The following is a 22,854-nucleotide window of genomic DNA, read 5'->3' as shown; positions in this document are numbered from 1 at the left end:
TGGTACAGAGCTGGGACTGACCATAGCTAGGTCTCTGATTGGCTGGTCTGGCTTCAGGCTGTAGTCCTCTTTTAGGGCAAGACACACAGCACTTTGGTGAATACTCAATAGCTGTGAGTCCTTAGTGTGAATTCTACTGTCCTAAAGAGTGCCAGAGGTGGGACTGCTGGCTCCTTCCTGGAACCCAGACTCAGTGACGCCCATCAGCAGAGTCGTTGGGATGCGCCCTTGGCTCATGGGGAGGCAAAGATCTGCTTCCAAATCCTTCCTTCTCTTCTGTCCCACCCTGTTGTGCTTCTGACTGCCACCTGCCTCCTCTCCCCGAGCTGGGCTTCTAGAGTCTCCCTAGGGGCTCTGTTGGACTCAGCTAGCCTGGGCCCAGTCCTGTCACTCTCCTGCTAATCAGTTCTGGGATTACCTAGTTCTCTGAGAACCCCAGAGACTGAGGAAGCGAGGAGCTGGAGTTCTGATCCCTGGGCCTCACTCATCTTCCTCTTCTGAAGACATGCAGGGAAGAGAAGTGGGGAGGTCTTTGGACTGTTTCTATGGACAGCCTGACCACAGAACATGTCACGGTGATGAGGACCCAACTCTGAGCTAACTCCTGCTGTCCCTGGTCCTACACTCAGGGCTCAGTATGAAAAACAAGATGTTGAACAGAACAGATAGACTGGGAGGCCCAACAGCCTGGCTGGGAGACAGATGAACGGGTCAATGGCAGCTGAGTGTGGGAATGAGAACCAGATGAACGGAGTGCAAGGCTGGCCCCGAGGAAGGACGGACCGAGGACCAGGGTCCCCATCCTCCTGTGGCCGCAGTGGGAAGTCCCTGGGGAAGCACGTTTGCCTGTGTGCCTTCCTGTCGGAGTAGTCGGCTCCTTGAGACAATATCCATTTTTATATTTCTTGGAAATTTCACGGCATTCATTTCGGGGAAAATAAAAGCTGTCATTGCTGGAGAAATGATACCAATCAGGGCCTGAAAAGGCTGGAAAATTATCCTCCTGGAGATGGAATGTTGAGGGGAAAATGCAGATTAAAAGCACAAAGAGCCACTCTGCCACCGCCCTGCCCTCCCCTCCCCCTCACGGAAACACGGCATTTTGCGTAATTCCATCTCCCCTCAGTAGAATTAATTGGACCTGAGAATAATGCATGGGGGCAGAGGAGGACCTTAGGATGGCCAGATCCAGAGACATCTCTGAGAGTGGGGCTTAAGAGATAGAGAGATGGACAGACTGGACAGGCAGGATAGGGGAAGAGGTGGCTACTGAAGGCTAGTGACTGGGTGGCTGACTGAAGAACAGCCCCAGAGGAGGGAGACAGGATGGTGGACTCACTTCTTCGTTCCCACCTTATCATGAATTCCATCACATGGGTATTCAGCAATGTCTGAAACATTACTTAGGCCAGGGTTGCAGGCTGGAGTCACAGCCCTGGGACTGCTGAAGCTGCGTGGTCCTTTGCCAGGGACACAGGAAGAGATGGGTAAGGCAAGGCAGGGAGAGCAGATTCGGGAAACAGTATCAGTTCTGGAAACTGCTGGTTCTCTGTCACATGTAGGCCTCACCCTATGGATGCAGTGGAGAGGCAAAAGATGGTTCTGTCTCCTGGACGGAAGGAGGTCCAACATTTAGAAAGCAAGCACAACTAGAAGCCGTGGAAGGCTGGATAAATTCACCCCATGTAATCCCATGAGGTGTAGTTCTGAGCGAAGTGGGGTAAGATCCCTCCCTCTCCTGGCCCACAGCATCCTTTTCTTGGTCCTTCTCCCTATGTGGGCCAGGGACTTCCTGGCACTGATGACAGGAAAAAACTAAGGTTGAGGAGGCCCCAGCTCCAGCCTCTTCTTGTAGCCTCCCCAGCAGAGCTAGGTGAAGGGTATTGCACCAACCAGAACCCAGACGGGGCAGGCATGAGCTCCAGTTAAAAGGACAAAGAGGTGCCGATGACGAAGGCGCCTGGCAGAGTGCAGGGCAAGATCAAGCCATTCACCTGATTCTCCCACAGCCCATTGGAGTGCTCCCTGAGCTGGGCTGCTGTGGGCTCGGCCCAGACGGCCCTGTCGCCTCCAGACCTCCAGTTTCAGCCCCTTTACCGAAGACCGTAGGCGGCTCCAAGCGGAGGCACCTCATCAGAAGGGACTGCGCCTCCTCCTCCCGGGACAGATCTGGACTCCGGAGTCCTGGAGCCTGAAGCTGGTGGTGCACCACCCTCAGGAGTGTGTCTCCGCGGTCGCCATCCCCACCTCCCCGCTGCGGGAGCTGACAGGTAGCCCAGAGGGAAGCAGGGAGAAGGAGGGGTGCAGGGGGCGGGAGGAGGAGGGTGGAGCTGCCTGCGCGCCCCCTCCTTCGGGGCCGGCGGGCGGCGCGGCGCGGCGGCAGAGGAGGCGGCGGGCGCACGGAGCGGCAGCCAGCCCAGCTCCGCTCCGGCTGAGGCCGGGATTGCTCGCGACGCTTCGGTCCTCGCCCGGCTCAGACGCGCACCTGCCCGGTAAGTGTCATTTGGGTCCACTGCCGCCGAGGCCAACCATCGCAGCCACCCCTGGGGCCACCGCGGCCGCGGAGCCGAGCTTCTTGGCTTTGTCTGTGTCCTCCCGGCTCTGGCTCCAGCTGCGGCTGCGGCTGCGACTCTAGGACTCGGTTCTTAAGCTCCGCTGACTGCACCCCGCGACGCAGGAGACTCCGAGCCCAGGGCCGGCGTAGCAAAGGGGTGAAACTTCGCCCAACTTTGGGTTCTGGGGAGAACCTGTTGACGCCAGGAATGGCCCGGGGCTGCGATGGGTGGCAAATGATGAAACCAATCTCTGGTCAGGGCCGTCGGGTGTGTGTGTGTGTGTGGAGATGGGGGCTGGAGGGGGCTGCTGCTTGGGGAGGAGGCTTGTGGGCTTTGGGGCTACTGAAGAGAAACAGCCAGAAGCTGGCTTGAGAGTGGTCCTGCAGACTTCCCCGAGGACAAAGTTTGGGTGTCTGATAGCTTTTTAGTGCAGAGAGCTGAAGGAGGCTTCGGGGTCCGCATAGAGGCGCCCCTGACCACACCTCCTTTCTCTGGCTTCTGCTTCCCCCTCCCCCACCTGGCCTTGGCTGGAGCAGACGATGGGCAAGAAAGGCAAAGGCAAGGGAAACAGGTTGCCGGTGAAGCCCTACTTTGTGCCCGGTGCTCTTTTGCTTTGTACCAGGGCATCCCAGCTGCGGCGAGCATGTGGAGACGGGGGAAGGCAGGTTAAAAGGATACTACTATTCCCGTAAGAGCTGGTGGCTCCTGAGCCCTCCTCTTTCCTTCTTCCTTGGGTGGCGAAGCGAAGCCAGGCACAGGCTTTGGTTGTGGATCACAAGTGGTCTCCATCTTCTTAAACTAACCTCCATCTCTTGTTCCTGGGCCCCCCTCGCTTTCTCGGGCCTCTCTGAGCCTACTAATGTTCCCTTCCTACAGCTGCGACCGAGGGCCATGTGGGCGCCGACCAGAAAGCCGGTAGACAGAAGCAGCCTATAACCGACCGAACAAGGCGTATGCAGCCACAGCCTCGGCACCATGGAGGCCCCATATTCCATGACTGCACACTATGATGAGTTCCAGGAAGTCAAGTATGTAAGCCGGTGTGGCACCGGGGGCGCCCGAGGGACCTCGCTGCCTCCAGGCTTCCCGAGGGGCGCAGGGCGCAGCGCTAGCGGGACCCGGACCGGGCTGCCACGTTGGAATCGACGCGAGGTGTGCCTGCTGTCGGGGCTGGTGTTTGCCGCCGGCCTCTGCGCCATCCTGGCGGCCATGCTGGCGCTCAAGTACCTGGGCCCGGGAGCGGCAGGCGGTGGCGGCGCCTGTCCCGAGGGCTGCCCCGAGCGCAAGGCCTTCGCGCGCGCCGCCCGCTTCCTGTCTGCCAACCTGGACGCCAGCATCGACCCGTGCCAGGACTTCTACTCGTTCGCGTGCGGGGGCTGGTTGCGGCGCCACGCCATCCCCGACGACAAGCTCACCTACGGCACGATCGCGGCCATCGGCGAGCAGAACGAGGAGCGTCTGCGGCGCCTGCTGGCGAGACCCGCGGGAGGCCCCGGCGGCGCTGCGCAGCGCAAGGTGCGCGCCTTCTTCCGCTCGTGCCTCGACATGCGCGAGATCGAGAGGCTCGGGCCGCGGCCCATGCTCGAGGTCATTGAGGACTGCGGCGGCTGGGACCTGGGCGGCGCGGCCGATCGCCCGGGGGCGGCTCGCTGGGACCTCAACCGACTGCTGTACAAGGCGCAAGGCGTGTACAGCGCGGCCGCGCTCTTCTCGCTCACTGTCAGCCTGGACGACAGGAACTCCTCGCGCTACGTCATCCGCGTGAGTGTGTCCCCCCCCTACCCCCATCCTCACCGGCAACCCCGGCGCCCCTCCTGAGACCTGGGACCCTCGGCGCCGCGTGCCCCACGCTCGATCCCGCGCCCGAGATGCGGGTTCGGACCGCGAGGGGCGCGGGGAGGAGTGGAGCGCAGGCGGGCAGAGCGCGGGAGGAGGGCGCAAGTAATTTCCCTGGAGTAATTGCGGTGTTTAGCTGAGCCGCGGGAGCCGCAATTCCCAGCCCTCAGGCAGGCGGGGTTCGGGGAGTAGGAGACCGCGGGCTACCGCCCTGAAAGGCTGGGGTTGGCCAGGAATTCCAGAGGCACCAACTCCTAGTACAGCGCCCCATGGTGTCCCTACAGGTGGGGGAAAGTAAAGGCTGTTGGGGAAGGCGTCTTCAGGCTGGACTAACAGCGATGGGGTTTGGCTAGCTTCTCTGGATGGAGGGAGGGGTTGGTTTTCGTGCTCCGGGAGCTTGTGGTAATGGATCTTCTCTTTTGTGACGCTGGAAAACCGGCCGTTCACTTCTGACCTGGCGTCCCCGTTTCCCTCCTCAGATTGACCAGGACGGGCTCACCCTGCCAGAGAGAACCCTGTACCTAGCTCAAGATGAGGAGAGCGAGAAGGTGCCTGGGCATGGCATGGGGTGGGGCTTCTGGAAAGGAAGGGGCTCCAGGAAGGGAGTGCCAGGGGTAGGTGTCTCCCTAACCGAGGACCTCCTGTCTTGGTGCAGATCCTGGCCGCATACAGGGTGTTCATGGAGCGCCTTCTCAGGCTATTGGGGGCGGATGCTGTGGAGCAGAAGGCTCAAGAGATCCTTCAACTGGAACAGAGGCTGGCCAATGTGAGCAGGAGGGGCCGGGAGCTCCGGGGACTGGGACGTGGGCAGGGGCATAGATCAGGCCCGGGTCTATCTGGTCTCCACTCCAGATCTCTGTATCAGAATATGATGATCTCCGTCGGGATGTCAGCTCCATGTACAACAAAGTGACCCTGGGACAGCTGCAGAAGATCACCCCCCACGTGAGTGTTCCCAGGCCTGGCGGATGGGTGCCTCGAGGGGGCTGGGATGGCAGGTCACCACCTCAGGTATGTCTGAGGTCTCCCATGCCCCCCCCCCCCACGCCTTGTTTCCCCACAGTTGCGGTGGAAGTGGCTGCTGGACCAGATCTTCCAGGAGGACTTCTCTGAGGACGAGGAGGTGGTGCTGCTGGCCACAGACTACATGCAGCAGGTGTCCCAGCTCATCCGCTCTACCCCCCGCAGGTGAGGCTGCACACCCCCATCCCTGCACTGCTGGCTCCTTCCTTGCCTCGGGGCCTCTTCTTCAGCAACCTAGTCCACTTGGTGACCTTGGTGAACCCTGTCTCCTCTGAGGCCACACTTCAGGAGGCAGCTGGGAGCCCTGGGATGGGAATCCACATCCTGGGGCCACATGCTGATGCCCACTCCTCCCCCGTGGGAGCCTGGATAGACTGGGATTCCCTTGAGCTGCCCTCAACCTCCTGGGATGGTGAGGCAGAGAGTTTGGACGTCACTAAGGGATATGTCGCCAAAGTCATACTGCACGTGGGTAGATCCTTGGGGGAAATCCTGCTAGTCCCTGTACATCCAGGGAAGGAAGATCTAGGCAACCATCTCTGAGTGCCTGCGTCCCATACAAAAGCTGGAAACAATGCTGCTCCGTCAGGGTCAGGCTAAAGGGCTCTTGTTATTAGTAAGATCATATTCTGCTGCGTGGCTGGGGCTTGGGACATTTCAAAATGGATTTCTGCATATCTGAATTGACCTCTTTCCCCCTCTTAGTGGGCACGGTGGGTACTGGGTCCTACCCTAGCACGGGGGCACAGGTAGGTAGGACGCAACCCGCCTGCATGTCTGTGTGGACAAACCCCTGCTTTACCTGGCCTCCAGGATCCTACACAACTACCTCGTGTGGCGTGTGGTGGTGGTTCTGAGTGAGCACCTGTCCCCACCGTTCCGTGAGGCACTGCACGAGCTGGCCAGAGAGATGGAGGGCAGCGACAAACCCCAGGAGCTGGCCCGAGTCTGCCTGGGCCAGGCCAACCGCCACTTTGGCATGGCTCTTGGTGCCCTCTTTGTACATGAGCACTTCTCAGCTGCCAGTAAAGCCAAGGTCAGGCTGCCCTGGGTCTAGGGGGGGGGGTGCAGGCGGTGAGCCCGGTGTGGACAATGGAAGACCCCATACCTCCCCTTGTGGCTCAGGGCATAGGCTGGGCATTGGGCTTAGCTGTCCCTGAGGATCTAGGATGCTCCCCCCTGGGCCTCTCCTCCCCTAGGAAGCTTGCATGCAGTCAGCGGCAGGTGGCCTGCTCTGCCTTTCCCCTGCTGTCCATCTTAGCCGTGCTCAGGAGACATGGCCTTAGGACTGCATAGAATGGTGCTGAGATGGTCCCTTCTTCCAGGCTGGGAGCTTGCTCTCATGCCTCTGAGTGTGGGCCCTGCTTGCCATGTCTCTCTCTCCTTGGTGCTCAGCATGGTGCCCTGGACTGAGAAGCGGTAGCAGAAGATAGGAAGCCCTTTGGTGCCAGGTGCTGGGGTCAGATCTAAAACTTCCGAGGCTGACCCTTGATCCCTGGTGTCTGACCCTCAGGTGCAGCAGCTGGTGGAAGATATCAAGTACATCTTGGGCCAGCGCCTGGAGGAGCTGGACTGGATGGACGCCCAGACCAAGGCAGCCGCTCGGGCCAAGGTGAGCTAGGGTCTGAGTCCCTGGGTTGGCTCCGCAGGTATTGTTCACGTGCCTGCTGGGTATCAGGCACTGGGAATAAGAAGAGAGAGGCAAAGATACCTTTACAGAATTGACTGGTCTGTTCTGTCCTACCTGGATCTCAGACCCAGGCTAGTCCCAAGCTCTATTGTTTTGTTTGTTTCCTGTGAGAGGCTGTTTCCTGAGGCCCAGGTCCCTTGCCCTGTCTCTCACCTGCAGCTCCAGTACATGATGGTCATGGTCGGCTACCCAGACTTCCTGCTGAAACCTGAGGCTGTAGACAAAGAATACGAGGTAGGCTGGATTCCACTGCAGCCAGGCCGCAGGGAAGCCCATCGCCAGACCTGGAGGAGGAACCCTGGTTCCCCGGCTCTTGGCTGAGCACTGCCCATCTCCATGCAGTTCGAGGTTCATGAGAAGACCTACTTCAAGAACATCCTGAACAGCATCCGATTCAGTATCCAGTTGTCCGTCAAGAAGATTCGACAGGAAGTGGACAAATCCACGTGGGTGCCTGGCCCTGAGCTCGGGGTCAAGAGGGCCGTGAGGGGAGCGAGGGCGTGCTGGGGACATGGGGCACGGGTGAGGAGAATAAGGTGAAGGGTGGCCTTGCCCAGGGGAGGCCAGAAGACGCACTGTTAGAAGCTAGCTGTGATAGCAGGAGCTCTTTAAAGGAAGCTGGGTGTGAGGATCCTCGTGGAGGCGTGTGCCCTCCAGGTGACTCTGGCCTCCTCGCACAGGTGGCTGCTCCCGCCACAGGCACTCAATGCCTACTACCTACCCAACAAGAACCAGATGGGTAAGGAGATGCGTCCTGACCTGCCTGGGGTGGACCGGAAGTGGGCGTGCCCCCCACTGACCAGGCCTCCCTTTTAGTTTTCCCAGCTGGCATCCTGCAGCCCACCCTGTATGACCCCGACTTCCCACAGTGAGTAAGAGGGCGCAGCTGGGCCCACCAGCCCTGTCTGCAGGTGGCGGGGTGGGAGGCAGAGTCACATACCCTGGGTTCCCACAGTCCCGTTTCGTTTCATCTGTGGTAGTAGTCAGAAGAAGCTGTAGGTGACAGCTTCCTGATTACACCCTTGCTCTGGTCTGAACACTTGCTGCAATAAAACAACCTGACCAGAGGCAACTTTGGGAGGAAAGGGTTTATTTGGCTTACACTTCTAGGTCACAGTCCATTATTGAGGGAAGGCAGGCCAGAACCCGTGGAGGAATGCTCCTTGCTCACCCACCCTCTGGCTTGCTCTCTGGCTCAGTTTCAGCTTATGTTCTTATACATCCCAGGCCCACCTGCCTAGGGATGGTGCTGGCCGCAGTGGACCGGGCTCTCCCCCATCGGTCATTAGTAAGACAGTCTCTCAAAGACATGGCCACGGGCCAATCTGAGCTGGGCAGTCCCCCACTGAGACCAGCTCGGATGACTCTAGGCTGTGCCAAGCTTACAGCTAAAGCCAACTAGCATCTCCCTCGCCCATTTTAGGCCCAGAAAGTGGGGGAGCATAGAGATGAGGGAGGAGGCCTGGTCCTCAAGTAAATTCCTCAGTTCCTCCCCTGCTTCTTTTAACTCACAGCCTCCATCCGCTTTGTAAGATGTTATTTCCCAAAACACAGCTGGACATGTGTCACTGTCACTGGTCCCTTTCACGGAGCCTGTGAGGAGGATGAGGGACACATGCCCAGGACCTTGGAGGTGCCTAGACCTCCGAGGCCTCGCTGGCCACCTGCCGGGAGCAATAGGGGCCTGGGCAGCAGTGTGGGGCTCCCCGAGGGCAGGAGAAGGCTGGGGCCTAACCCGCTGCTGTGGTCCAGGTCTCTGAACTACGGGGGCATCGGCACCATCATTGGACATGAACTGACCCACGGCTACGATGACTGGGGTGAGAGGGGAGGGGAGGGGAGGGGAGGGCAGACGCTGGGAGAGCCATGGGGACGGGTCAGCGTTGGCTGGTGGGAGAGGAGGGCTTAGAGCCTAGCCTTAGAGTGAGGCTCACTCTTGGCATACCGGCATACCCCTCTGCTGCCCACAGGGGGCCAGTATGACCGCTCGGGAAACCTGCTACATTGGTGGACGGAGGCTTCCTACAGCCACTTTCTGCGAAAGGCCGAGTGCATTGTTCGCCTCTATGACAACTTCACGGTCTACAACCAGCGGGTGAGGCCTTCCCGGCTTGTCCTTGGTGCCCCTTGTAGCTGGCCGCAGACTGGAAGCATGCGTGCATGCTCATGCACACATACACGTACCCGCACACATGCTCCGGCTTCCCGTGTGCACGAACAGCCACCTAGTTCACGAAGGAGACTCACACAGTACATGTGGTACATGCGCAGGGGTGAGGGGAGGAGGAGGCTTCTCCTGAATTCCCTGGGAAAGGGGGAGGGGCCGTAGCTCAGGGCAGCCAGAGCTGTGTGAGGCCAGCAGGGCCCAGGCAGCTCCTTCCTCTTCCCTTCCGGCGGCAGGTGAATGGGAAGCACACACTGGGTGAGAACATCGCCGACATGGGCGGCCTCAAGCTGGCCTACTATGTGAGTCACCCAGCCTGCTCCCTGTCCCTGCTGGGGACAGGTGGATGAGAGCCCCAGACATGGTCCCTCTCTACTCTTCCTGCTGATGCTGTGGCCTAGGCTGGGGTCCTCTGGGGGGCGGGGAACACGCACCACCTTCACTGGGAGAACAGAGAGGACTGCCTGGAGGGGGTGGCTCTATCCTGGGATCAGTGTACCAAAGCAGGAAGGTGGACAGGCAGGGAAGACAATGGAAAAGGGGGGAGGGGTTTATGGAACTGGGGCTGGTGGGGGAGGATGGCTGGGTGGAGGACGGAGAAGGGGCCGTGTGCGGCACAGGTGCTCACAGCAGCCCCCCTTCTCTCGGCACCCCCAGGCCTATCAGAAGTGGGTCCGGGAGCATGGCCCAGAGCACCCGCTGCATCGGCTCAAGTACACACACAACCAGCTGTTCTTCATTGCCTTTGCCCAGGTGGGCTGGATGGAGACCTGATGGGCAGGGGCTGGGCGGGGGGGGGGGGGGGGGGGGGGCTGGGCGGGGGCTGGGCGGGGGGCTGGGCGGGGCTGAGCGGGGACTGGGCGGGGCTGAGCGGGGCTGAGCGGGGCTGAGCAGAGGCTGGGCAGGGGCTGAGCAGAGGCTGGGCGGGGGCTGGGCAGGGCCTGGATGGAGACCTGACAGGGGCTGGGCAGGGCTGGGCGGGGTACACAGTGTCCAGGCTCAATCTCAGCCTTGCCCAGGCCTCAAATGACCGTTCTCAGGGTCCAGCCCTCTCCCATCGCCTGTCCTCTCAGAGGTGATGGCCCATGGCTTCTGCTGGGGCCTAAGTGTGGGGAAGGGAGGCGGGAATAAGCAGTAGACGCCGCCGCCGGGCTCCATTTCTCCCTCTCTTCCCCTGCCTGCCGACCCCAGAACTGGTGCATCAAGCGACGGTCGCAGTCCATCTACCTGCAGGTGCTGACAGACAAACACGCGCCGGAGCACTATCGGTACGCCCGTCCGCCTTCCCGGCCGGTCCCCTCCTTGTGTCTGCATGGGGGGCAGAGGGACAAGAAGGGACATGGGTCAACCCAGAAAACGTGAGGGGTGGCTAGTGAAGCCCCCACTGCTGGGGTCTCTCCCCCATGCCAGGGTCCTGGGCAGCGTGTCCCAGTTTGAAGAGTTTGGTCGGGCCTTCCACTGTCCCAAGGACTCTCCCATGAATCCTGTCCACAAATGCTCAGTGTGGTGAGCCCGGCTGTCTGCCTGCCTACCTGCACGCCCCCACTGCCCTGCACGCACGGATCACCTCCACCAGCTGCCGGGCAGCATGAGCCTCGTGCTGCTCCAGGCCTACATGCCTTCCAACCTTTAAGTGACTGTCTTCTCGTCCCCTGCAGTCCTTTGCTTCAGCAAGGGCCTGGAGAAGGGGTAAGGCTGGGTTCTGGGGGCACTTGAGGAGGAGATGGGACGTCCCCACACCTGGCCCCAGGCAGCTGGACCCCAGCTGGGGCTGGACTGTACAGGTCCCGCTGATGTGTTCTTGCCGATACGTCTGGTCAATAAAGCTGCTGTGCTATCTATCGCTTTGGCCTCCGGACGGAGAGGAAGTGGAGGGTCCTCTGGGTGGGAAGTTCAAGCCGCAGCACAGCTGGGACCCCAGAAAGACATTCTGACTCCCTCTGTTTCCCCTCTCTACTAATTACTGCTTCCTCCCAGCTCCCCACAGCCATGAGGGAGCTCCCTTCTAGGGCACCCTCAGTCCAGCCCTGTGGCCTGCTGACCTGCCTTTTATTTTTGGGCTGACACAGGGACTTGCTGGCAATGGAAAGCCAGTTTTTTTTACCCCCAGTGTCCCAGCCAGGCCCCGATGTCAGCTTCTCATCTGGGAAGGTGACTGGGGTCCCAGGTTCCGTGGACATAAGACCAGCCTGCATAGCATCTGGCCTGCGGCAGCTTGGAGTGTGGGCTGCTGCATGAGCTAAGTAGTGGCAGGTAACTAGCGGGGGGGGGGGGGGGGGGGGGGGGGGGGGGCTCAGGTACAGCCGGTGGTGGAAGGAATACAGAGTGTACCGCCTGGGCTGCACATGGCTGCCCACTGGGCTGCCCAGTCATGGGGCAGCGCCAGGTGAGATGATCATCTCTTCCCAGCCTAGCACACTGCTGGGGTGCTCAGAGGATGTCTGACCAGTGTCCCCAGCCTCGAGTGACATTTAAAAAGTCCCAAGTATCTGAGCTTGCTCTACGATAGTGTGGCCCTGACGAGGGGACAGGCTCTGAGGAGGAACCCCCAGAGTGGCCAGCATGGGAGGAACAGCTCTTCCTCCTAGTCCGCGGTGGTCACACGGGATTCCCAGGTGTCGGAGAAAGTCTGCAGAGGGTACAGCTCAGGCTTGGGCCCAGAGCCCAGCTCAGAACTGCTTGTCAGGGACATTTTCATGACACTCCTTGGAGGTGTGTCCCATGCAGGAGGAGTTTCTGGACTTTTTTTTCTCCTGGGCTGGGGACATATATAGCATGCCCCTTGGGTAGCTTTGGTTTCTGGACACTCCTTGTGTTTTGACCTATGAGATATTTTGGGGTCTTGATATCTGACATCCCTCATGTCCTAAACTCACCCCCCCCTTCTGGACTGGGTCTAGATAAAACTGGGGCTCCAGACCCAGCCTCCGTGTCTCTACCAAGATTCCTCAGCTCTACCCAAGTCCAATCCCTTCTGCCTCTGGGTGCAGCCAAGGGAGGTCTCAGGGCCGGGGCCCAAGCTCCTCCAACTCCAACCATGCCCTGAGGACATTAGTGAGGTGCTTGGAGAAGATATTCCTTTCCTGGGCTAGAGATTGCTCCTGAGCAGGTAGCCCGAGGCCCAATGTCATTGTGTCACCCATTAGATCCCAGGTGTTGTTTCAGATAGACCCTTATAGACACCTTCATCACAAACCAAAGAGGTGGACCTAGCAACAGGTCACCTGCTGCCTTCTGGGTCTTGTATTCAGGCGTCCAGACTCTGTGTCTTCTCATCTGTGTTCTGTTGGGAAATAACAGCACAGACCCTGGCCGTTCCCTGGCCAGCCAGGTCCTGAGCTGGAATTGATTAGATCTCCTGAGGGGGAGGAGAGTGCAGACGCCCAGAACAACACTGACCCCCCCCACATACATCCCCCCCACCCCGGGCATACACCTTAGGCTCCATTCTGTTTGATGAGGGGACATCAGTGCAGCTGTGAAGAACCTTCTAGGCCATAACGACAGGAGTCTAGAAGCCCAGAAGGGCGGTGATCCGACTGGCTCCACTGAGCTTGTCTTCACAGCAGGCAGACTCCAAATGACACCCTGGGATAACAAATGCAATCTTCCACTCAGCGTTTAATAGCAAGGAAGTGAAGGACTGGGGGAACGCTCTAACTGCGCCTCGGCTTCCAGGCGTCCACCTATGCCCGTGTGCCCAGAGCTGCCCTGCTTCCTCCCTGACAATGTTTCTGAATCAGCTGCCTGGGCCTTCTAGGCTGAACCTGATTCCACCATCCATCTTTGTGACTGGCCCTCAAGCCCAGGGGTTACTGCTGTGTGACCTTGGGGGAGACAGATACCTGCTCTGGGCTCCTAGCAGCATATGGGTGAGGAGTGCCCCTAAAGGACTGCCATATGTGATGGTGGGACCCACACACGGGCCACCCCTCTTCCCTCTCCGGTGCTGCATCTCTATAGTGCCCACCTCCGCCTTGCCCCATCGCGGCTGTCGGGCATGGTTCATGAGCATGAGCTCGCCTCGGATTCTCAAGGCCGGGGATGCTGGGCGCACTCCTCAGCTTGTGTGGGAGGGGTGCTCCTTTGAAGCTACTTAGAAAGCTGTCTGGAAGGGACATCCTGAAAGTGAGTGGATCTGTTTCCAGCTGGGTGACCCTGGGGGTGGTATGACACCCTGAAGAGCCACTGTCTTGGGCCACTGAGGCCCAGGCTGCTCTAACATATTCGGGGGGCCCAGAGGTAGGTCTCAATATCCCTGTGGTTGACCTGCGGAGCGGACCCAAATGTCTAGCACCCTGGAGTGTGCTCCAGTGCCAGAGACCCCGAGTGCCATATTTTTTAAATGACTTGAACCTTATTCCAAATGCATTGGAAGTGAGGGTCTTCCACATAAGAATTCCTCTGGGATGGGCCCTGGGGGTGTGGTCCGGCTGGGACGGCCCCTGGGGGTGTGGTCTGGCTGGGACGGCCCCTGGGGGTGTGGTCTGGCTGGGATGGCCCCTGGGGGTGTGGTCCGGCTGGGATGGCCCTGGGGGTGTGGTCTGGCTGGGATGGCCCTGGGGGTGTGGTCCGGCTGGGATGGGTCCTGGGGGTGTGGTCCGGCTGGGATGGTCCTGGGGGTGTGGTCCGGCTGGGATGGTCCTGGGGGTGTGGTCCGTCTGGGATGGTCCTGGGGGTGTGGTCCGGCTGGGATGGCCCTGGGGGTGTGGTCCGGCTGGGATGGGTCCTGGGGGTGTGGTCCGGCTGGGATGGCCCTGGGGGTGTGGTCCGGCTGGGATGGTCCTGGGGGTGTGGTCCGTCTGGGATGGTCCTGGGGGGTGTGGTCTGGCTGGGATGGGCCCCTGGGGGTGTGGTCCGGCTGGGATGGCCCTGGGGGTGTGGTCCGGCTGGGATGGTCCTGGGGGTGTGGTCCGGCTCGTCCGCTCCCACCCTCTGCTCAGCAGCACTCCATCTCCTCTGTACTAGTGTACCACTCATACAAGACTGGGGACAGTCCCAGACCTGCAGAAGGGGCAAGTTTGGGGTGCTGAAGGGGTGTGCACAGAAAGGCTGTGTAGCTGGTGAGGTGTCTGCCTCTCTTTCTCTCTCTTCTGAGTCCCCACTTCCCCAAAGCTGGATTTTGGCCCCCACTTTTCCTTGCACCAGCACCATGTAAAGACTGTGTGGACAGATCCCTGGGTATCTGCAGGCCAACCAGCCTGCCAAATATGGTGAAGTACCAGGCCAAAGAGAGGACCACCCCAAACAAAACAAAAAGTGGATGACATTTTGTCCTGAATTTGCCCTCTGACCTCCACTTATGTGCATGCATACCCTCCTACACATGTACCCCATGCATGAATGGGTGTGAGCACACACGCGCGCGCGCACACACACACACACACACACACACACGGCAGAGAGAAAGACACACACACTCACAGACCTCAATTTCCTCCTTTTCCTGCTGTCTCCGGATTGTCTAGAAGCTGAGCACTCCCTGTCCACCCCACTGTCCTTTGGAGCCACCCCGTGCCAGGAGAAGGGCAGAACTGTGGCCAGACTTCAGAGCTTTCCATCTCTTCACCATAGCCTCTGTACCAATGAGAGATTTATTTGTACAGCTAAGAATTCCTTCTCTCCCACCCTTTGAAAGAGGAGAGTTTCTGTTTGAATTAACAACTTCCCTTCCCATCCTTCCTTGGCAAAGGGTCACAGACACTTCTATTACCTCTAAACCCACCGGGGATATGAAGGGGCTTCTTGTGAAACCAGGACCCTATGGGCTTTGGAATCAGTAGCCTGCTGTCCAGGTTTAGGCCACTGAACAGCAATTGATCTGCAGGAGGTGGTCCTTGGGAGAATTCACGGAGAAAAATCCATCCCTAATCATGCTATTTATAATTCCTTCATACGCTTCGAGAAGGTTTCAGGACAACGAGAAACTAAGCCCATCCTCCCCAGGGAGGTCCTTGCTTTATAAGCTCACTTGTCATTGTGTTTTGAAGTCCATGGATTTGGACAGCACGTAACTGACCGAGAGACCTTGGCAGCCTTGCAGAGGAGTGCAGATCTCCTCTGCTTCATCCGCCAGGCAGTCACTGGGCCTGGAGTGCCATTGGGACTGGGGACTGTGCCTCCCTTTCCTCCTGAGAGAAATGGCTGTCCTGACCGTGCCTGGCCTTTCCGTTAGTCCTGGTGATGAGCTGGAGCCACACTCTGGGTCCTTGTTCCCCAGTGCCCTGACACTGGAATTTCTCTATCTAAGGCAAACCACAGCCCCTCCCTCATAGGTGTCACACCGCTCGCTCCCTGCCAAATAACCTCCTCCTTTGCCCGTTATTCATGTGACATGAGTTGTGGTTCATTTAGAGCCTCTGGGGTCTCCTGAGGTGAGGACCCTCAGCCTTTGCTTACTTGCAATCTACCTTGGAGCTATCTCCCTGTACACTCTATTTGTTAAAGTCCCTACACTCTATTATCTACTGTGCGTCATAGCTGTGTGTTGGTGGTACAACGGTGAACATAGCTGTTTTTTGTTGTGCCTCATTTTACCACGTATTACCAGCTCAAATTACATTCCTACCAGTGTGTTCAGCACAAATAAATCCACTTGTTGGGTCACAGGGGATACTTTTTCTCCCTGCCCTTCCTACCACAGTAATCAGTGCAGGGTTCAAGGTGCCTGAAGTGATGCATGGGGCATCGGGTTCAGTCGCAAGCCGGCCAGAGTCCAGCATGAGCTCATCTGGTGGACCGCAAAGCAGGCGCCTGGCTCCCACGACCTCAGCTGCTGCCTGGATGCGGGAGCCTCTGGCAGCCGCTCACAGCTGATTCATTGGGCCGGCAGGCAGCTCAAATCCCCAAGCTGCTGTCACATGGAGCTGTAAAGGCGCATCTCTCCTTGTCTATACTTTGCATAAATAAGGGGAAAAATTCTCCCATCTTCCCGTGGGACCAAACAGTCGCAGGGCTGCTGTCGGGGGGTTGTGAGGCAATGTCTGAAGGTGGCTCTTTGGGGAGCATTTTCCTTTCACCTGAGGAGCCCTGGCCATGGTAAAGAGATCTGAGATGCCATGCTAGCCCATGGTGAGAACCTGTAAATCTGATGTAAAAAGGGCCAGAATACTACATCAGAATTTGGCGGCCCCTTTGTTAAGGTTAGTGGGGAGGGTCTCACTGTTGGGGCAGGAGAAGGCAATTTCTTCCTTAAAGGGCAGTCTCAGGCTCCTCCTCCTTTTGGTTCCCTGGCATCATGCCAGATGCTTGCAAGCTGACATCCCCAGTGGACAAGGTTACATCAAGGAGAACTCCTAGCTACTTACAGGCGCTGCAGGCTGTAGTGTGTGCTGCTAGCAAACATGGAAGCTTGCAGCAGCAGAAATAAGTAGGCCCTGGGGCCACCTTTGACGGGGGTGTGATTGGAAGCCCACACCGCTTCTGTAGGCCTCTGAAAGGTCAGAGGCTGGAGCGTGAGGAGGCTCCCTCAAGGGGCCGTAGCTTGTCATGCACCTGTTTCTAGGACCAGTATCAGATGCTCCCTCAGCAGCAAGGGCAAGAGGAGGGCACACCTGGCACCTGCCAGAGTCCTCCCAAGTGGCTGAGGCAGCGGTGCCCATTTCTTCCCTTTGTGCCACTTTCTATGCCAGCGGCCAGTGCTTGGAAGGGGTCTGTGAGCAGGGGCAGGTAGTGAGAGTCTGCGGTGCCCCCGGCCCTGGCTGGAGCTGGTCTGCGCTCGGGCAAGGTGACCACCATCATGAGAAGGAGTTATCCTGCTCAGTATCCTGCACATCTGGCCCTTGGGGATCTGGCTAAAGGGTACCAGGGCTCCTGAGTGCCTACTGTGTGCTACAGTATCTTCAGGCATGCTTCTGTCATATGCTTTGGCACAGCCCTGTACCGTGGACAATGGGTGGCAGGAATAGTCACCCTTCATAAGTAATGTCAACCTTCAGTGCTGGGGACGCGGCGCAGTCAGTGAAATGCTGGCCTAGCATACATAAGGTACTAACTAGGTTTGATCCCAGTACTGCATAAACCCAGCATGGTGCTGTGTGCCTTGAGGTTCAGGAGTTCAAGGCCGGCCTGGACTGTGAGACTGTCTAAAAACAACTAAGCCAAGCCAAACCAACAAAAACCGTGGGCCAGGAAGACGGCTTAGCCAACATAGGGCTTGCTTTTCAAGCCCTTTGAATTTGCTTCCTGCAACCTGTGTCCGTGTAAAAGTCAGGCACATTGGTGGACACGTGGAATGCCAGCTCTGGGGGTGTGGAGCCAGGAAGACCCCTGAGAGTCACTGACTGGCCAGTCTAGTCTCTTCAGTGAGCTACAGACTCAGTAAGAGACTCCGTCTCCAAAACAAAGAAACAAACAACAAAAAACCCAAGGTGGCTGGCTCCTAGAATATCTAAAATGCTTCTCTGGTCTCTATTTGCACATGCACACACATGCATCTGCATACACAAGTGTACCACAGGAACACACACACACACACACACACACACACCCTGAGCTCCGTACTGGCAGCTTCTCCTTTCACCTACTAGAAGTCACAGGGGTCCCAGGGGGTTTGCCGCAGCCGGGGTTGAGCCAGTCTCTTCCCAGCCCATTCACTCACTTTCTGTGGATTGCAGTGGATTCAAGTTTGGTGTGTCTACCTAAGTGGATTTGTGGATTTTATCATCCAGCTTTAACCAAACTAATCCTCCAGGGTAGCCAGTGACCCACAAGACTCCTGCCAAGAAACTGCAAAGAATCCTGCGGAGCCAAAGAGAGAAGAGGCTGGCGGAGGAGTCCGGTGCGTGCTCATCACCACCATGTCACGGGTGTGGGAAGAGTGCGGACCACAGACGCTGTAGAGCTGTCTGAGGGCTGGCGAAATGCTTGGCAGACCAAGGTGCCAAACCCCTGGCGACCTGAGTTCAATCCCCGAGACCCACATGGCGGAAGAAGAGAAGCGGTAGCTAAAAGTTGTCCTCTGACCCTCTGACCCTCTGACCTACACACACACACACACACACACACACACACACAGAGAGAGAGAGAGAGAGAGAGAGAGAGAGAGAGAGAGAGAGAGAGAGAGAGAGAGAGAGAATAACTGTTTTTAAAGTTCTATTTGAAATACTCCCTCCCACCCTCCCGAGTACAGCCTCAGCCCCGGATGCCTTGTGCCTTGAGATATTCATCAATGACAGCATAAAATCCTCACGGTTCACCAGACATTTAAAAACAGCCTTCACAACACAAGACAAACCCCTGCAATTTTTTCCCTTCGCTGTTTAAAGCTATGTGCTTCTCAGCCCAGCACTTTCGATATTTCCCTAAGCAATGATAAATATTTGGAAAGCTCTTGTAAAGTTTCTTACATAACAGCATAAGACAAAAGAAAAAACACCTAACACCAGGCAAACACTTTTTCTTTCTGCTGCAGTAAAAATGGCAGAAACAATGAACAGTAAATGATCTGTCGACAAACCGAGGGGCGTATCTTTGTCAGCAAATACTCCTGAAAGATGTGGGGGAACATTGCTGTTGATTGGGAGAAACGAGTATTAGAGAAAATTACCCAGTGTGGGAGGTTTTCTCTACAGTTGACTGAAAGTACAGATGTTTCTAACACATCTCAGCTTAAGGTGTCTTCTGGATTCTCTTCCAATGATGAAACACACAAAACACTTCTTTTTTTTTTGGTGTGTGAGCCACTAAAGGCAAGCTACAGCAGAAAAGATATACTGCCCACAGTAAATGCCTTGTTGAATAAAAGCAATGGCCTATGGGGAGTACGGTGGAAGTTACAATGTTGGAGGAGCCGCTTGGAAAGGATGTTTGAAAAGGATTCTGGGTACAGTCAGGGTTCAGTGCCTTCAACTCACTCACCCGCTCTTCCAGCCATGGTCAAACCAGCACCACGAGCAGAAGCCTGGGCACATATCAGATGAAGGAGGTGTGGGGTAAGCTTATAGAAACAAGGTTGTCCTCTCAGAGCAGAATGGTTGTGATGCTTGATAATGAGCTTGGGTGTGGTCTTGAAAGCTTTCCATGCCAGAGAGAATGAGTCAGGGATAATTGTGGCAAAGTCCTAGAAGGAGATGTCCCGAGTCTACCCCACTCCTCTGCCGACACAGTCTCACTATGCTGTCCCAGCTAATCTGGAACTCCTCCTGCCTCAGCCTCCCCAGTAGCTGGAGCCATCTGGCTCCTTTCCTCCTCTTCCTCCTCCTTTTCCTCCTTCCTCTCCTCTTCCTTCTCCTTCTCCTCTTTTTCCTCCATTTTTTGGAGACAGTATCCCACTATACAGTCCAGACTGCCTTATATAGCTCAAGCTGGCCTTGAACCTGTGGCTATTCTCCTGCCTCAGCCTGCAAAGCGCTAGAAATTACAAGGCTGCAGCACCACGCCTGGCTTTTCTTCGAGATGTATGTGCTCACATTTATTAAGGAGATGAGAGCTGTCTGTTTAGACACTGGAACTTTCCTTCCTTGTTCATGCCCTTTTAGTAAGGATGTCCTTTTAACAAAAAAGTAATAGGGGCACTGTCTTTGAATCTTTGACTAATAGTTTGTGGTGGGGAAAGAGAACTTGACAACAGGTTTGGAAAGGATTTTCTTTGCACAGCATGGACATCTGAGAGAGCATCCATTGAGGCCAGAAGAGGGTCGGTCACATGACCTCCTCTAGTGTGCTCTGCATTATCCCTTAGAGTCAGTCTGGCTCTGAACCTGGAACTCACAGCTACCAAGCCCTGGAGATCCTCCTGGCTTTGTTCTCCCTGGTGCTGGGGTTATAGGAGCATGTGAGGCCACATCTGGCTTTTTTGTGGGTACTTGGATCTGAACTCTGGTCCTCATGTGGAGCAGCAAATGCTCTTACCACTAGTCACTAGACCAGTTCCTGACGAGGTTTTTCACTGAGGCTTGATCCTGTGGCCAAAGGTGTATTTTTTGAAATTAAATTATTGCCAGGCAGTGGTAGTGCTCACCTTTAATCCTGGTACTCAGGAGGAAGAGGCAAGCGGATCTCTGTGAGTTCGAGGCCAGCCTGGTCTACAGAGCGAGTTCCAGGACAACCAGGTACACAGAGAAACCCTGTCTTGAAAAAAAATAAATAAAAGAAAGGAAGGAAGGAAGGAAGGAAGGAAGGAAGGAAGGAAGGAAGGAAGGAAGGAAGAAATTAAATTATTTATTCATTGTGTTTATGTGTGTGTGTGTGTGTGTGTGTGTGTACATGCCCATGCATGCCATGATTTCTTATGGAGATTGGAGGACAACGTCACAGAGTTGGATCGCTCCTTTCACCAGTGGATTCTGAAGATCAAGCTTGCATTTTTGGGCAGTCAGCAGTCGGAAAGCAACGCTACCTGCTGAGCCATTTGTCGAGTGTGTGACTATCAAAGTCCTCACACACACACTGTGAAGCTTGGGAGCAGAAACCAATCCACTCTGCTTTTTAAAAATTTGGGTATAATCTACACACACCATAAAAGTTGCCCCTTTAAAACATACAATTGAGCAGTTTTCAGAACATTCACAAAGTTGAACATTTATTAACCATCATCTAATTCCAGGATAAGCTGTTTTTAAAACTTGCAGTTTTAAAATGAAGAGGTCCTTGGGTTTTGAACAAATTTATAAAACATAAATGTGTAACGCCAGTCCATTGTGTTGAAAGAGCAACTGACTGACATCCGAGAAGACAGAAATACATCAGCTGGAGCTAGACAAAAGCCTGGCATAATTGGTGGACGGAATTTAAAAACCACTGTGATGATTCTGGAGGCTCTGCTAACAACGCCTTTCCAGCCCCCATATTTTCACGACAGACACTAAAATCCGGAATTGAAATAAACTACTCTGAGAGCCAGGCCTTCAAATTGATGTTTCACAGTGTTAAATCAGGATTTTAGCAAACAAGGAAACATATTCAATCCTCCTAATATTACCAGTGAGAGCAAAGTGTGTTTTTGTACCTTCATAAATGTACAGATAAATTTGTAACGCTGCAGAATTTACTGGAAGCAGTTGATTCCACCTCTGTGTAGTTCTCTGCAGTGTCCGCATTGGGCAGCTTAGATAGGCACCAAGCATGACTGCACCGGGGTGGTGTTCCACCAAGTTCCCAATGCAGGTCAGAGATGATCAGGGTCTGCACCCTCCCCTCTAGCTGACCAACTCCTACCTCTACACACACACACACACACACACACACACACACACACACACGCCCCTGAAAAAATAGAAAAGAAAGAAAGGCAAAAGGAAAGATTGCATGTCTCTCGAAACAAGCGAAGTTCCACACCCCGAGTCAGGACTGGTCTCAATCCTATTCAAAGGCTGGCGAGCACAGGACTAAAACCTCCCAGCTCTGCCCCTTGACACCTCTTCACTGGCCCAGTGTTACATCCTTCATCCCGACCACCCTCTCTGACCCTGCCGTTCTGAAGTTCCCTGATGACTGCTGCCCCAGACCCTTTGCACTGCTATTCTGTGATGCTCAGGCCTTTATTTGGTTCAGGGTTCTTACTCAGCTGGCTGTTTCCCCCTGGCCTGATCTCCACCATTACCCACCCCTCCCAACCTGAACCCTGTGCTCCAGGCACTCCGGGCTTTCCTTCTGCAAAGAACCTACTAGCATGCCGGGAGTGTGGCTCACACTGAAAATCCCAGCACTGGGGAGACTGCAGCAAAGGATTGCCATACATTTGAGGCTGGCTTGGGCTGCAGCGTCTCAGAAAGAACAGGAGGAAGAGGAGCAGGAGGAGCAGGAGGAGCAGGAGGAGGATAGGGCTATCGCTCAGTGGTAGAGCATGTTCCTAGCAGGCACAAGGCTCTTGTTTTCTTGTTCTGAGCTGAGGGGGAGGGGGACCCTGAAACAAAAAAACGATTATTGGCATTCCATTGCATAACACTTTATTATTGGTTTGCCCCTCCCAGGAGAATGCAGACCTTGGAAGGTAGGGGATTTCCTCAGTTCAGAAATTTAGGTGCAGCCTGATATGACCTAAGTATAGGGAGGGTGCAGATCCTTGGATTTCCTGGCTGGGTAATAGACATGGGAGGGCTGAGTGGCTCCAGAATCTTCTCTCTGTGGATTGGTATGGTTGGGCTCATGGAGGGTTCTGAGTGTGGAGTTGGCCCAGTGAGGGTGGGAAAGGATTATTACCAAAGGCGAGCTGGGGACCCCAGCGCAACAGCCTTCTTGCCGGCAGAATGGGTTTGGGAATGGTGGAAAGCAGCCTCTTCCTGTTTCTTGTGCTGGGTACCTCAGAGTTTGGTGGCGCACCAATGGATGGGCGCATGTTTGGTCCTCCACAAATGACTGTCGGAGCCTTTTCTTTGCTAGCAGCTGGTGGCTGAGGTCAGAAAGGAGAGTCCAGACTGCTCCAGGAGAATCGGGACCACGTTGTCATGGTACCTCCGGAAGGAGGAGCTCTGTGGGGTCTGAGGCTGGCTGCTAGCACAGAGGTGTCTGTCCCCTTGTGAATGCCTGGGTAGGTACCCTGGAAGCGGCCACTCTGGACCGGGATAGGGGTTAAGGCCACTAGCAGAGGGTCCTAGGCCCATAGCTAGAACACAGGGAGCATTGGGTAAGGACGTAGCTGTGGGAGG

At 56.3% G+C, this 22,854-nt stretch overlaps 1 protein-coding gene across 3 annotated transcripts; it reads left to right on the top strand.

The window, feature by feature from the left end:
- Positions 1–2,363: 2,363 nt before the first annotated feature.
- Positions 2,364–11,109, top strand: Ecel1 (endothelin converting enzyme like 1). Of its 3 annotated transcripts, none has more exons than XM_042259763.2 (18): positions 2,364–2,492; positions 3,443–4,316; positions 4,871–4,939; positions 5,047–5,157; positions 5,244–5,336; positions 5,455–5,579; positions 6,228–6,450; positions 6,928–7,026; positions 7,264–7,338; positions 7,447–7,550; positions 7,785–7,843; positions 7,921–7,972; positions 8,857–8,924; positions 9,075–9,199; positions 9,505–9,570; positions 9,926–10,021; positions 10,460–10,536; positions 10,679–11,109. In XM_042259763.2, the coding sequence occupies exons 2-18, from the start codon at positions 3,531–3,533 to the stop codon at positions 10,776–10,778; spliced, it is 2,328 nt and encodes a 775-aa protein (XP_042115697.2). In that variant the 5' UTR covers positions 2,364–2,492; positions 3,443–3,530; the 3' UTR covers positions 10,779–11,109. The 3 variants fall into 3 exon arrangements, with proteins under 3 accessions (XP_042115697.2, XP_006984274.2, XP_042115695.2); XM_006984212.4 differs by having other exon boundaries at positions 2,367–2,492; positions 3,408–4,316; XM_042259761.2 differs by having other exon boundaries at positions 2,377–2,492; positions 3,432–4,316.
- Positions 11,110–22,854: the final 11,745 nt, after the last annotated feature.

The sequence above is a fragment of the Peromyscus maniculatus genome, chromosome 13 (assembly GCF_049852395.1).
Source record: "Peromyscus maniculatus bairdii isolate BWxNUB_F1_BW_parent chromosome 13, HU_Pman_BW_mat_3.1, whole genome shotgun sequence".
NCBI classification, from domain to species: domain Eukaryota; kingdom Metazoa; phylum Chordata; class Mammalia; order Rodentia; family Cricetidae; genus Peromyscus; species Peromyscus maniculatus.
Note: the sequence above shows the minus strand (reverse complement) of the source record. Positions and strands in the feature narration are given on the sequence as shown.

Bases quoted from the DNA above. Each gene is read 5' to 3' on its own strand.
- Ecel1 (XM_042259763.2), top strand. From the start codon at position 3,531: ATGGAGGCCCCATATTCCATGACTGCACACTATGATGAGTTCCAGGAA. The intron at 5,158-5,243 runs GTGAGCAGGAGG...TCTCCACTCCAG, and splicing joins TGGAACAGAGGCTGGCCAAT to ATCTCTGTATCAGAATATGA. The intron at 7,973-8,856 runs GTGAGTAAGAGG...GCTGTGGTCCAG, and splicing joins TATGACCCCGACTTCCCACA to GTCTCTGAACTACGGGGGCA.